Source organism: Anthonomus grandis, chromosome 10 (genome assembly GCF_022605725.1).
Source record: "Anthonomus grandis grandis chromosome 10, icAntGran1.3, whole genome shotgun sequence".
In the NCBI taxonomy this organism is placed as follows: Eukaryota; Metazoa; Arthropoda; class Insecta; order Coleoptera; family Curculionidae; genus Anthonomus; species Anthonomus grandis.
The window spans coordinates 4972643-4987458 of record NC_065555.1 but is presented as its reverse complement, the minus strand read 5'-3'; the positions used below and the strand labels follow the sequence as shown (position 1 = coordinate 4987458).

General features: G+C 35.2%; 1 protein-coding gene and 1 pseudogene across 2 annotated transcripts; both read right to left on the bottom strand.

The window, feature by feature from the left end:
- Positions 1 to 17: 17 nt before the first annotated feature.
- Positions 18 to 11708, bottom strand: LOC126741333 (uncharacterized). Of its 2 annotated transcripts, none has more exons than XM_050447735.1 (10): positions 11543 to 11708; positions 11298 to 11462; positions 11073 to 11235; positions 10897 to 11018; positions 10605 to 10843; positions 10361 to 10551; positions 663 to 946; positions 451 to 610; positions 279 to 394; positions 18 to 220 (listed from the first exon to the last, which is right to left on the bottom strand). In XM_050447735.1, exons 1-10 carry the CDS (start codon positions 11613 to 11615, stop codon positions 162 to 164), a joined length of 1572 nt encoding a protein of 523 aa, XP_050303692.1. In that variant the 5' UTR covers positions 11616 to 11708; the 3' UTR covers positions 18 to 161. The 2 variants fall into 2 exon arrangements, with proteins under 2 accessions (XP_050303692.1, XP_050303693.1); XM_050447736.1 differs by having other exon boundaries at positions 11550 to 11689.
- On the bottom strand, positions 6082 to 9877 carry LOC126741334 (uncharacterized; annotated as a pseudogene).
- Positions 11709 to 14816: the final 3108 nt, after the last annotated feature.

Genomic DNA, 14816 nt, shown 5'->3' with positions numbered 1-14816 from the left:
TCAAAAAAAACACAAAATGGCCATAAAACAGGTTTTTATTGTCTCCTCACACAAACGAACAAAATAAAAGTGAACAATTTTAAATTTATCGCCCGATAATTGCCAAGTACACGCTTTGGAGTGTCCTCAATAAATTTAAGTACAAACAGGAAAGCTCATATCTACTCCGTCAAGGGCTCTCTCTTCATTTCTGGGAGTATTCCAATTAGGACTAACATTACTAAAAAAAAAAACGCCACTAACGAACACAGTGTTGCCATCTTATAACTCCTACTTACACAGAAACGTAACCGACAATATGACGTAAAGGAGTTTGACGTCAACGTCAATCCAGTTAATAGCCAGGGCTGCCAACAGATAACCGGGAAACGTAGTGACACCATAAGAAGTCCCTCTGAAAATCCAATAATCATTTCGCCAAAAAACTTTAATTTCGTATAATTTTATCACCTGACGGCTGTCGGGTAGGATTCCAAGTTAACTATCGCGAGCATAGACCGAATGCCAGCAATGGCGGTTATTATGAAACTATTTGCCACTATAGCATACGACGTATTATCGACGAAGCGCAGAAACATGAAACAGATGCTCGGTATCAGGAAATTGCTCGCTAAAATTTAGAACTGTCGTTTTTACCATTTATGGCTAAAAGTAAGGGTTACCGAGTTGCTGCTTTCTACCAGTCCAGTCTACAAACAGCAATTCCAAACCTTGTCCAATGACAACTTCCGGAACATAAATACTTATGAAGTTCCTGTAATACGCTTTATGATATATGTTCCTTTGGCATATGCTAGTTGTTCTATTAAAGTTCCTATCGCCCAACATGGAATATGCTGGATAGATTAGGTCTAAAGTGTTGACGTTTCTAGAGGCGAAATGGAGGGTGGGGTCTAGTTCCTGATAGGTGGAGACTTTGGCAAACACGTTGCCAACTGGATAAGTCCTGGAAATGGTTCAGAAGCGTTGAAGGTCAGAATCATTTACCAAGTTTATACGGGCAATTAAACCGCTTTAGCGGATAAACCGGTTTAGAGATAATTCAGTTTGGCTATAGTGTTTACATGAGAGGATTAAGAAAGAGATTCCACTATAAGTTTTAACAGCTGCCCAAACAGCACAAAGACGTATATAGGACGTCCACTTTCCGCAGGATTTTACGTCATATGTAGGTACTTCTAGGATATTTTACGTCATGTATTGGACATAATATGACGTATCTAGGATGTTTACACGACTCTTTTTGTTGTGTGGTAAAAAGTATTTGGTACAAAAAATTATTCATTTGTAAAAACTGAACATATATTGATTGTAAAAAAATATTAAAGAAAACATGTATATGTTTAAAAAACAAACAAAAAATTAACGGTTAAGAAAGCACATAAAACAAATATCATTTGTTCCTCGCAACTATTGTGAAATACAGTTTTCAATTTGTTTTGTGCTTCTAATCCCTGCTTGTAGTGCTGAACCTTAAAATTATATTTTAAAATAAGTAGTAGTATTCTCTTACCATGAATTAGACTAGATCGTAGTAGATCCTTCTTATTACTGAGTAAACAGTAAACACGAACTTAATAAATATACCTGGACTGGCAATTCAATGAAAAGTAAATGACCACTACTAGGAGGCCGCCATTTTGCGTAATTGTGTCCTTTCGATGTTGGTCACTCTGGCAAATTTCAGTTGTGCCAATTGTAGGGAAATAAAACAATTAAAGTTTTTGAGAGGTTATGTTTACAAAAATACAAAATAGAAAAATACATTTATTTGAGAATTTAAGATAGTTGCGTTAGATCTGTGGTTTTTCTTGTACTTCTTTAAGAATCTCTTTAAAATTTATGAAAGAAAGTAACCCTCGCCTAATATGAGACAAAGTTTCAATTAACTTGGGATGGTAAATGTACAGTGTTTCCACATTTAATCGCAAAAGTCGGCCCGAGGCAGCCCGAACATCCGTTCGATTTGGTTTTCTGTTTTTATTAACTCTTCGACCTGATCAGTAATTTTTCTCTTGGCGCAGGTTTTGGATTTCAGGCTTTCCTTTCTCAATTTTTCTTCAGCCAGTGCTTCCAATTTATTCTTGTTGGGCGTACTGAACAGAATTGTAGCCTTTTTACCTTGAGGCCTCCTTTTCTTTTCGGAAACGGAATCAGGTGTCACCGATTGAGTTTTGCTGGAAACTTGTGTTGATGTAGAAGGCTTTTCTGGTGTCAAAAAAGGAAGTGGATCGTAGTATTATTGCTTGGTTTTTAGAATTCTTTTGCGTGTCGCTTGTGCTCGGAAGAAAATAAGACAAAGGCACATCATCCGAGTCTGCTACAGAATCCAAGTCATTTTTCTCTTTCTCTGCTTCTTTATCTGTGACTTTGGAAAGAAGAAAGAAAATCATCTTCTGTAAACAGGTTCCTGTTTATTGGATGTATTCCACACACTTCAAAACCAGTAACACCTCTGTCCATAGTCGAACAACGTTCGTATACCTTGCCAAGTAGCTTAGAAATTTGAAAGTGATTAATTTGCCTTCCTGGATTGTTCGTTAACCATTGGTCACATTCATCTGCAATGTCGGTCTAATGGCTGAATTCTGTGACTACTGTGTGGTGGTATCGTTAACAAATGTATGTAATTTTTTTTGCAGTAGTTCACGGCTTCTAAACTTTCATGGGAGGAGTGATTATCCATAATCAGCAGCACAAGATGTTCTTTATCTGGCCTTACTTTAGATTTAAAATGCTTAAGCCACTGTATGAACAAAGTACTGTTTATGTATCCCGAATCGGAGCACATTGCAATGGATTCTCGTGGAGCACCATCCATAAGTCTTTTACGGGGAAAAACTATGGCGGAAGGCACAAAGCTTCCCGCAGCACTCATGCAACAAACAATAGTAACAGTTTCCCTTTGTTCAGCGGATGAAATCTTTCCCAGCATTCTTTATCCCTTAGCAGTTACAATCTTTGGTATTTTATTCGGAACAGTTGATATGCCGCTTTCATCCATATTAAATACAGCGCTAGGAGGAAACTTAAACTCGTTATAAACTTTTGTCAGATTTTCAAAAAAACACTTTTATTTGGCATTTATTGAACCCCATCATCCCTGCGAGACTCGTAGCTGTAGGAGCTCTTAACGAAAGGTTATATTTTTTAATAGAACTAAATGCCCAGTCTCTGCCTGCCATTTTTAATTTTGAGTCAAAAGAGTTTTTTATATTATTCAAAGTGGCCTATTTTTCTTAGAGCCTTGAATGTGAGACCGTAAAAACGATTATCCAAATGTTTGCAATGCTGTACAACTTGAAGCTCCATTTCTTCTGAAAAAACAGATCTAAACCTTTCTAGCTTCCGTTCCTGTAGTTCTCACAGAAGAACTATTATTAATCATTCTTCTGGCAATGTCCAACATATCCTCGGTACATATCTTACGATCGGTTTTCCTTTTATATGACCTAAAATAAAGTAGGTGAGGATAAATACCAAAAAAAATTTTGATTCTTATGGAGCATAAGTCCGCAGTGCGGATTTTTACCTCACACACGACTGCGGACTTTTGCCCCAAATGTAACCTACTTTTACGTACAGCGAGGATGGAGGGAGGCACTACTCTTTATGCTTTACAACCAAACATAACCTAAATATTGTAAATATTATAAATGCGGTTTTAAAGTAATCCGTTTTTAGTTACACCTTAAATAGTATGATGAAAAAATTACTTGAACAGCATGCCAATCTGTAACTTACCTCATAATTCGCACAATTATTCACTTAAACTAGAAATATTTTTCTCGTCGATACATGCATGTGTAAGGCTAAAACCACTTGTTGCGACATTATCAAATTGCAACGGATATATCAGTCAAATCATTTTCGGACTTTTGCCCCACTTTACGTTTAAATAAGGATGGAAAGAAAAATGTCCTATATTACGTAAGACAACAAAATCTTGTGTACAAGCATCCTAAAAACTAAAAAATTCCAAATTCACTTTAAATTTCAAACAAACATAACTTCTAAAACACTTTATCATAAAATTTACACACATTACCAAAATTAATCATAACAAAACAGATTGAAAAAAAAAGCATTTTTTTGATAAATTTCATTAAAAAATAAGTAAAGCTGTCAATAAAACAGAATTTAGAAGAAGTAAATTACATTATTTAACAGGAAACAAAACTAAAACACTAAAATGATGTCAGAGCACAGGTTAGGTATCATTAAAAAAATCGTCAAGGCTATAATATGCCCTGGATAATAAAAGTGATTTTAATTCCTTTTTGAATCTCTTAACTTCTAAAATTTGTCTGATACATAGAGGAACATGGTTGTAAATCTTTTTGCTAAGGTATATAAGTGAGTTCTTGGTGAGGGAGGATGTAGGGATTGGTAAGGGAAAATCGTTAACCTGGCGAGTCATATGACCAGTGTTAGAGGGAGGTTTAGGACATTTATGAATAAGAGTAGCTGTTTCTAAGATAAAAAGAGAAAAAAGAGTTAGGATTTTTTGAGATATAAAGAGAGGTTTACAAGAATCTCTTAACCCAGCGGAACATAGGTATCTAACTGCCTTTTTTTGAATCACAAAAATTATGTTTAATAATCCCTTGTTGCTTAAACCCCAAAAAGGCAAGCCATAACGAAGGTGGGACTCAATAAGAGAAAAGTACACTGAACGTGCAACTACCCCTCCCAGCTCATGCCCCGCCATTCTTACTGCAAAGCATCCAGAGGATAATTTTGATGCAAGATTTAGGATATGATCTTCGAAGCGAAGGCGACCATCAATGGTAATACCAAGGAACTTACAGCTTTCTTTGTTTTGCAAGGGGGAGTTTTCACTAAACATAAGGCCCTGAACGTCACACTTAAATCCCATAATAAAGGTTTTGCCCACATTAAATACAAGCCTGTTTGCAGCACACCACTCCGATAAAATCTTAAGATCCTTAAAAACCTTAAAAATCCTTAAAAATGGTGATACATTATCCACGTATTAAATAAGGAGGAAGCTATATCGCCTGTTGCAGACGATATACCCAAGCGTCATTTACGGTGCCAAAAACTAAGCAATCCGCTATACTCGCACGTCAAACGTCAACTTCATTACCGTTATTTAATATATTTTTTGTTGGCACCACTGAAAATGTTCAGAGTGACCACAATCAAAAGGACACAACCACTAGTGGTCACTTTTGAGTATCGTGGCCATATGCATTAGTATTCTAGGTATATTTATTAAGTTCGTGTCAGTAAAACTAATAACGTCTGTCTTGAACACTGTCACTTGTCTTAAAACTGTCAACTCTCTAATGTTGCCAATTACTTATTTGACAGTCAGTGGGAGCAACTGGGTTGCTTTTGCGACCGATCTTGATAATTGTGATATATTATTATGACAAATACTCTATAATTTTTAGATGTTTTGATAATCCTATACCTAATTACTGTTCGACCAGATTAACATATAAATTAACTAAATTTATAGGGTATGTTAGTCCTTTGGAAAGAGGGAATTTTGATTTGACAGTTGTTCTCTAATTTATACCGAATTCGATGACTTTTTCCACTTATTCTTGTATAACATAGGAGCTAAAACATTTTGTAAGTATTTATATCGCTTTCCCGGTGGAACATCGACCTAAGTGCAAATTATAAAGTTTTGAGAAAATGTTTTAATATTTATATTTTTTTAGATATCTATGTTAATTTTTTGTTAAATAATTTAGCAGAATTTTGTTGCAAATAATTTCGAGGTTAAGAATAATCTTAATAAATAATTCTGCATAATCCTTTTCACTTTTTTTGGAAAATCCTCATTTCTACCCCCCTCTTTTTAAAGTCTCCTTCCAATTACGTCATTGTTTCTCTAGAATCTATTTATGTAATAATACTTCTGACAAAATTTGATGAGAAGATCAAATTTAAGTCTGCAATTTTATGATCACAATTTCAAAAAATAGGTACAGACATAATGTTTTACTACTAAAGAAAACACAAAAAAGAAAGTAGAGTGGTTTATTAAACAACAAATTAAATATAAAAGTATTTTAGTACCTACTAAGAAAGGCAAAAAAAGTTTAAAACAAGGGAACAAAGAATTTATAGTTCTAAAACTTAAACTAAAAAAAATAACTTACTAAAAATATGAAAATAACGTATTAAAAAACGATTCATAATAATTGGGAATAATATTCGCCGTCAAAAGACTTTGCAAATCTATTCTTTTATTGTCAGCTATTGGCATTTTTGCGACGTAAGCTGGTTTTCTAATGATATTTTTAATATTGTTTGCCTCTAGAGAGCGCCTTGATCCGATATTTCTGCTTTTGGCTTGCTTCCAGTCCGTTTCCTTATAACTGGTTTTGTAGAAATATACATCACTATCTTTTACAAAGCGTATTATTTTTATCTCTGAAATTTTAATTTGTTCCCCGTTATCGTTTTTCTGGCAATTAAAACCTATGTCAGAATTCAATTTCTTGATATCAACAAAATCTTTAAAACCTAATTCTTTCACATTTAGAGGATTGCCTTTCTTTTTTGAAGCCCGGATTAGTGGAACAAGTTGGTGAGGAACATAAATAGGTCCGGCTTTCTTAGCTCTATTTACTGATTTCTCGATTATGCTATGAATAGTGTCTCCTTCGTTCTGAGTGTGGCCCCTTATAAGGTATTTGTGAGTGATGGAACTGATGGGAAGTGTTTGAACGGCATACAGATACATGCAAAAACATAGCTGAAATAAAATACGATATTAAAGTATTTATTAGTTATTATAAAAAAATACCGGTTCTTCTGCTGACCACAGCAGTTATCTGAGTAGAACACTATATCGGCACCAGGTCTCTTATTTGCAATTTCTTCAATAAACATAAGAACGCATGAGCCAATTTCAATAGCACCTCGTTGTCCAAGACCTTCGTGCCAGAAAAAGCATATCGTATTGTCATTACTTACGTCGGTTACCTATAAAAACCATTCTATTATTAAACAAAATCATATCAACAATTTTACTATTATTACCGTAAAATTATAGCAATTAAGCCTGGATTTATAGAAAAATACAGATGATTGTCCCATTGGAACAGGCAATACTGCTTGTAAGTCATAGACTGCAAAAATTGTGTTTGAACCTTCTTCCTTGGACTTTTTCTTATCCGCATCCTTTTCAACTCTACTTAATTTTTTTTCCTCTTGATGATTGATGTAAGCATTTTCTAGCCGCTTCTTATCTTCTCCAGAGGCATTCTGGTATCCCTCACATAAGTCGCACATATCTTTTTTTGGAAAAAAAATCCAATATTAAAATTTGTGTTAAATATTCGCGAATATAACTCGTAGTTTGCTGCTGGTCTTCCAGCTTCACTGCGCTCTTTGGTGTAATTTCTGTGCATTTCAGAAATAGTTAATTCTCCCGGAATAAATTCTCTTGTTGTATTTTGCCTCTGGTAGTGACTTTCTACTCGCGGAATTGAGTCAATATGTTTTTTAACAGACTCAATGATTTCTTCATCTGTTTTTCTGTGATTACCATGGCGGCCACGTTTATCTTCAGGGATGATACCAGAATTTGTAGCACGTGCCTGAACTACAGTTCGCAATGCGCGCTCAGTTATTCCAAACGTATTCATTAAAAACTTTTTACACACGCGATGTTTTTTTCCATTATCCCATAAATAAAACCCACAATTCGGTTTTCTAGGTCTTTCCGATACTACACGGCGATACTTTAATTCCAATGGAGCTACACAAGAGGCTAGAAAATCTCTTTGTCGTTGCAGAGTGGACAAATTCCAATAGTCCTTAAAAAACTGAATTCGATGTTCCTCCGTAAATTTTAAGGAACATTTCAACGTACATTTATCCGGGCATGGTGGTCCAATTACTTTCTCTTTTACAACTTTTCCAGTTCTTGACACATAGCTTTTACCACTCTTTTTTAATAACTTGGCCTCGTTTTTTTTCCAGTTTTCGGAATGTCTTTGTCTTTTTTCCCTTTTTTGGGAGATACTGGAGGCGACTCTACCTGACAGTTTTCTTTATTTTCTAAGTCTTCACTCGATAAGGACTCATCACTACTAGGTGGAATGTAGTTATCGCTATCCCCTTCACCCCAAAGATTTTCTTCATCTTCTGAGTCATTTATCTCATAAGATGGAAGTGTAATTTTTTTTCGTAGTATCATTTTTGTGGGACATTCTTGATTAATTATATTATATGAAATTTTCTTATCTAAAGTTGATTTTGTATCTGACTTCAATTGTACAGTGCGTGATAGAGTAATAGGAGTTTGCTGTGAACTGGAAGTTGCTGGCATGTTATCAGATTCATAAGAAGAAAATTCACCAAAGTGGTTTTCGGTTATTTGCAGGGTATCAGGTTGTTGAATATCTAAATTAGTGAAAGTAGGCTGACAAGCACTTGGCGGTAGTCTATCTATAATACTGTCAGTAGAAAATTCATCATTTTGATTTGAATTTGTTGTTCCTTCGAATTGAAAATAGTCACTAGACGGTTGCGGGTCAATCAAATTTTTTTGGAATTTTTCTAAAAGGTGAGGAGGACGATTTAAATTAAGTTTTTCCTCAGGCATATTTTTTGGCTGTTTTTCGAAATCTCCCGAAGCTTGATCTAAAAGATATTTTAATATCACGAAAAAATTGCAAGATCTATATGAGATTTTTGAAATAAAATATTAATATTTTAAGAATACTTTCGAAATATTACATTTCTAATATTTGATTAATGTAATTTAATTTTTGTTAGCTCATGAATTTAAAAAAGAAACACACCTGAGATCGAATGGTTTGTGGCCAAATGTACCATTAGTCTTGCTCGATTCATAATATTGCGGTTTTGTATAAGCTTCCTAAAATCCCAAAAGTAAATTAAAATAGAATTCTCTTGAGTTTTTTAAAGTAGTCTTAATAGAAAATTTATCTACAACTTCTAGAACCAACATTGTCATAAAAAACAGTTAGGTCACTACTAACGACAAAAATTTCGGAACAACAATGGCGTAAAATGCAATTAAATCATGCTAAAGATCAAAATTTCAGAGGAACAATGACACAACAGACATTTGTGACAATGTTTCACTAGATTTTGTTAAAAATAAACGCAACTTGAAATTAACAAAGACTTACCGTTCAAATACGTCGTTTTCGTCACTAAAGATAACCAAAATAAATTAGACACAACTACTTATTTCGCAGTTACGTCGTTTTTGAACCCGACACAATGATGCTCTCTGAATGCATAGAGTAATTAAAAGTATGTAAAGTTTTATATGTAAAGTTTAAAAGTATTTAATATTCATTTCTCTATGTCTGAATGCCGAAACGCAACTGAACACTTGTGGCGTTCTTCTTCCTAGACCAATCAGAAAAACGCGCCATTAGAACAACGACGCAAGCGGTTTCTCGCGGCACCTATTTGTACTACATTTATGACATTGTTCCACCGAGAAGTTTAGTGTTTTTTGATACTTCTTGCGCGTGTAACTAATTTAACTGAAAATTTGCACTTAGGTCGATGTTCCACCGGGAAAGCGATATGTATGTACGTCTGCGAGACGTAATTAATGTACGTACGAACTACGTATCCAAAAGTACGTACTAAATACGTTAGTTTTTATAACAATGGATGTATGGACATAAAAATTACGTAAACAGAACGTATGCTGCTGTTTGGGTGTTTACCATTGCTAGGAATTAAAAAAAAATTAATTGGTTAAGCTGACTAGTTAGTGAGTGCATTACTTGAAAAGTTGACTAGTTTAACAAGTGATTACAATAATCTAAAGGGAACTACACAAAGTCTTGGTCTCAAAAGTATTTATTAATTCTAACAGTAGGTTACACGTGTTTCGCTCATATTAAGAGCATCATCAGATTATACACATACACTCCAGTGTGTGTATAATGTGACCGCAAAGCATGTACTGTTTGTAGTCGATTTTTAAGGTCTGATGATGCTCTTAATATGAGCGAAACACGTGTAACCTACTGATAGAATTATTAAATACTTTTGAAACCGAGACTTTGTGTAGTTCCCTTTAGATTATTGAATGTAGGTCTCTTTAAGAAAATGGACGACTTCTTGCAAGTGATAACAAAATAAGTTGGCATAATTGAACTAAACATCTAACCTTAAAATCTCTGTTTTTTTAAAGCATTTGCACATTTGTGTTGGTAGCACTGTGACTTAAAGCGGTTTAAAACAGGATCATCCACTTATTTAAATCAATTTAAACTTAACCGCTAAAGCGCTTTACGGGTGTTTACACCTGCGATATCCACTAAAACACTTTAAGGTGCTTGCACAAACTTGGTAATAGATTGCTGAGTGCGTTTACCCGAAAAATATGGCAACCGCTTTTAAAACGATCAAAGCCCACGTAGTTAGGCAGTATTTCGACGAGAATATCAACTTAAGGCTTTTCCAGAACCGTTCCAGGAACTTTTGCAGCATTTTCCAGTGAATCGCGGGTTCCGGATAAGAAAGATCGTAGGCGCTTATCAGGCCTTTGAGTTCGTCTTCTTTCACCTGCGTTTATAATTCAATGTTCTTCAAAACTTTAAAGCGAGGGCGAAACTTACAGGGAAATTTTCGGCATAACTTGACTTATTAATCCCGTATAACTGTTTCAATAAGAGATAAGCCAAATAGGGTCTTTCCAGGTAAAGGAAATACCGTGGGCTCTCCTCTATCAACGAGCAAACGCACGCCAGAACGATACTTAAGCATCCGGATACCGCGAACATGATCCTCCAGGTGGTCACTCGGACAGATCTGTCTATAACGAAAAACGTCGGGGTCTCAAGCAGGATTACTGAGACTATAAAATCAAATAATCGACAACAGTTCATTTATGGCAGTGTCAAGGTTTACCAATAGTCACGACGATCCCTAGGGTCCAAAACAGGTCGTACAGCAGTATATAAAATCCCCGGTGTTTTAGGCCCAACGTTTCCATCAGTATTAACTTCATTTGCAAGGAATTCGTTTCTAGGCTATAAGGGAAATTTATCAGTTTCTCTTAGGGTTAAGTTTACGGGACTCTTCACCCTATACCAACTAACACGACCGCCAATATTATAATAATATTATTATAGGCGAATGCCGCCATAAAGGAGCCGAAAAACATGCTTAGCAAACTGTAGGATAAGTAGCGCTTCCTGCCATATCGGTCGCATAAGCTTCCACTTACCAGGGCCCCAACACCACATGCTAGAATATTTAAATAATATGACCACACTTCTAGAATGGTGTTAATAAAACCCTCATTTTACCTGTGAAATAAGTGATAAATATCGTAACGGTGTTGTCTTGAGTAATACTGGGTCCGCTGCACCCCGACAGCGCTACGGTGAACACCATAGTGGCGAACAGGAGGCCCCTGGTCAAATTGCACACGCACCCCATGCCCAGCATGAATTTGTAGTACAAACCCCATCCTAAAATGTGATTTTGAAATTGACGCACCACGACGCACGACTGTGGCGTCGCAAAATGTCGCGAAAAGCGGTTGAGTTACCGGTTACTTGCAAATAGTCCTCGAAACGTCTCTCGCCATAATTCGATTGGTCCGGATCAGTCGGTTCGGTCATTTTTAACCGTATTGGTGTAGTACAACGGATTTTCTATTAACATTTGGCTTTTTCTTGAATTATTTCACTTATATGACGTTACTAATTGACAAGTTTGTGGTTATGTTCTTAGAACTGTGGCGGACAGAGGTGTAGCAACACTACGCCCCAGACAACCGGCAACACTGGCATCAGCTGATGACCGTCAACGTCAGGAACGTCGATGAAAAGGGGGGCAAAAAAAAAACGACAACGATCTTGACGCGACTTTCGAATGTAAATATGAATGTTTGTAATTACATTACGCTAATTAGTTTTAGTTTTATGTAGTTTAGTGTTAATAAATTGTTTAAACTAAACCGTGTGCTTATTTACTCCCGCAACAGCCACAGAACTATTTTTTGAGGTTAATAATCCGCACTTGACATCTGTCAACTTGTCATATTTAGGAACGGCTAAAAGCAGCATTTAACACAGTGTTGCCGGTTCAACGTTAGGCCATTAATTTATGAAGTAGAAGTCGCGTCTGTTTTATAGGCAGTTTTTATCTTTGGGGTCTCATTAGGTTAAAAATGATCCTTAAATATCGTCTCTGTCAAGTATTATGAAGAAATTGAAAATAAAGTGACATATAGCTGCCTTGATTTCTTTATGAATGACAGCCGTAGACGTTGCCAAGCTTAGAGAGGATTCATATAGTCTCGCTCTTTCAACGGATTTTTTTAAAATGAATCACCGTATATAACGTTATTTAGTATTAAGGGTCATACATTATATAATATTACATAACAATACAGATTCGTGATCATGTTCAAAAAGTCTTTTTTTTACTTCCGTGTTTAAAGTGCTCACTTTACACACTTCCCAGGATGTGTAAAAAGTAATTTGACGTTTATTTGACATTTAATTAACAATTTGTCAACAAATGTTTTGACGTTTTTTTACCGTAAAGTCGTTTAAGTGCGTAAAGTAATTTGATGTTAATGTTGATTTTTTCTTCGGTAGTAGGTAAAATTTTATGTGTAAAATCCCCTTTTTTTTATTCATGGGAATTGTTGACAAGTTTCCCATTCATCAAAAAAAGCTCATTTTACACACTTGTTACATAAATAACTATTTTATATGGGACAATTTTTTTTAGGTTAATAATGCCCACTTGACATCTGTCAACTTGTCATATTTAGGAGCGGCTAAATGCAGCAACAAACACAATGTTGCCGGTTCAACGTTAGGCCATTAATTTATAAAGGAAAATTCGCGTCTGTTTAATGGGCAGTTTTTGTCTGTGGGATCTCATTAAGCTAAAAATAATCCAGAAATATCAGTTCTGTCAAGTATTATATAGGGTATTCCATAAATAATGGTAAATAATTTAACAGCAGATTTCGTGTAAAAAAAGAATGAGGTTAAGTTCAATTTTCCTAGTTCGAAAGTCAAAAACAACCAAGATGTCTACACTGATAAATCTAATGTAATTTTTTTGAATTTTGAATATAAATTTACAATTTATTCTTCGTTTTTAACAAAACTTGGAATGACAAATTAAAATTACCCTTTTTTTAAATTATGCCATAGAGGGCGCCACCAGCAATATTTTTACTTCGATTTAAACTCTGTAACTCTTTTAGGCTTGGCTTAATTAAATTTTTTATTTAAAGTATGCATTGTGCAAAAAAATTACATTAATAAACTATTTTAATTGCTTTATGACAGTTCGAATTGTTAATAAAATACAAAGGATAACTAAAAAGAAACAATTAATATTTATCAGTAGATGAGCGACATGTTAATAATCTGCACTTGACGTATGTCAACTTGTCATATTAAGGAACAACCAATTGCAGGCACGGACACAGTGTTGCCACTTCAACATTAGATTACTGACCTTCGGTTAATTTACAAAATATAATTTTTGAATTGGGGAAATTTGTAAAGAAAATGCATGTATTCAACAGCAAGTTTCCATATTTGGGCCCTCATTGGGTTAAATGATTAATAAATATCATTTATGTCAAGTGTCATAAGGCTTCCGTGCATTGTTGCCAACTTTAAGTTTTATAAGGTAGCCGAATAGATTCATATCTCTATAAGTCTCGCACTTTCAAAGGATAGTCATATAATTTTGTAGTTATGTTCAAAAAATCACTTTTTGCAAACAATCCGCACTTGACACATGCCAACTTGTCATATTTTTGAGCCGCTAAATGAACGAATTAACACAGTGTTGCCACATCAATTTCACACCATCGAGCTTCAGAACAGGACAAAACGCATATAATTAAACAACGTTGGCAAACGCGGAGCAATACGTCACGTGTTACTAACCAGAATAGTGAGGCGGGAAGTTTAAATTTATACACTGTCGAAAATTTCTACGGTTGACAACTAATGACTAAACACTTTCTGTCAAGAATTTGCGTTTTTGTTGAAAGTGGTGCACATAGGTGCCGCTTCTACATCATACCGAAAAAAAATTGTAATTTCTTGCCAACGTTGCCAGACTGACTGTATTTAAAAACAAAAATGAAGAATATGTCCGCGTAAAACCATTAATCCGTTTTAAGTGCTGGCAGAGAGTCTAATTAAAGCGCACTGGCGAGAGCGTCTAGAAGTGGCTCTCGCTAAAACCGACGCCGGACGTCGGTTAGTCACTGGCAAGACGGGCGTCGCGACGCCAGAGACCAACAACCGGGTCCAGCGACATGCGATTACGACGATGATGTTACACGCAGTTCCGTAACTTTCGGGTTTTCGAAATTATCATTATTATTATTATTTTCGGTATAAATAGACAGACAGACAGACGGAATAATACGGTACAGATAATACAGAAAAGTATTGTGGTTCCTGTAAGATGTTTTAAAAGGAATTTTCGTTTTTTTTTTGCATCGGTGTTTAACTTTTGGCACTGAGTTAAGGTGCGCACAGTTGAATGACGTTTATTTAGAGATCCTTAGGCGGATTGCTTTATTAAGTATAAAAAATCTGATGAAACTCGTTTGTGCAGAAGAAATATTTACTTCCATTAATTGAAATTCTGTTTTTCTTATGTAGTCCATCTTGTTGCATATGAGAAGCATAATTTCATTACGATCTTCTCAATATTGCTTCATATTTTACTCTTTCATAAAAACGTAGTTCTCTACACACCAAACTGCACCAATATTCTCCAAAGCATTTTCAAGTGAAATGTGCCTTTCAATTAAACCTCTATGCCCACCT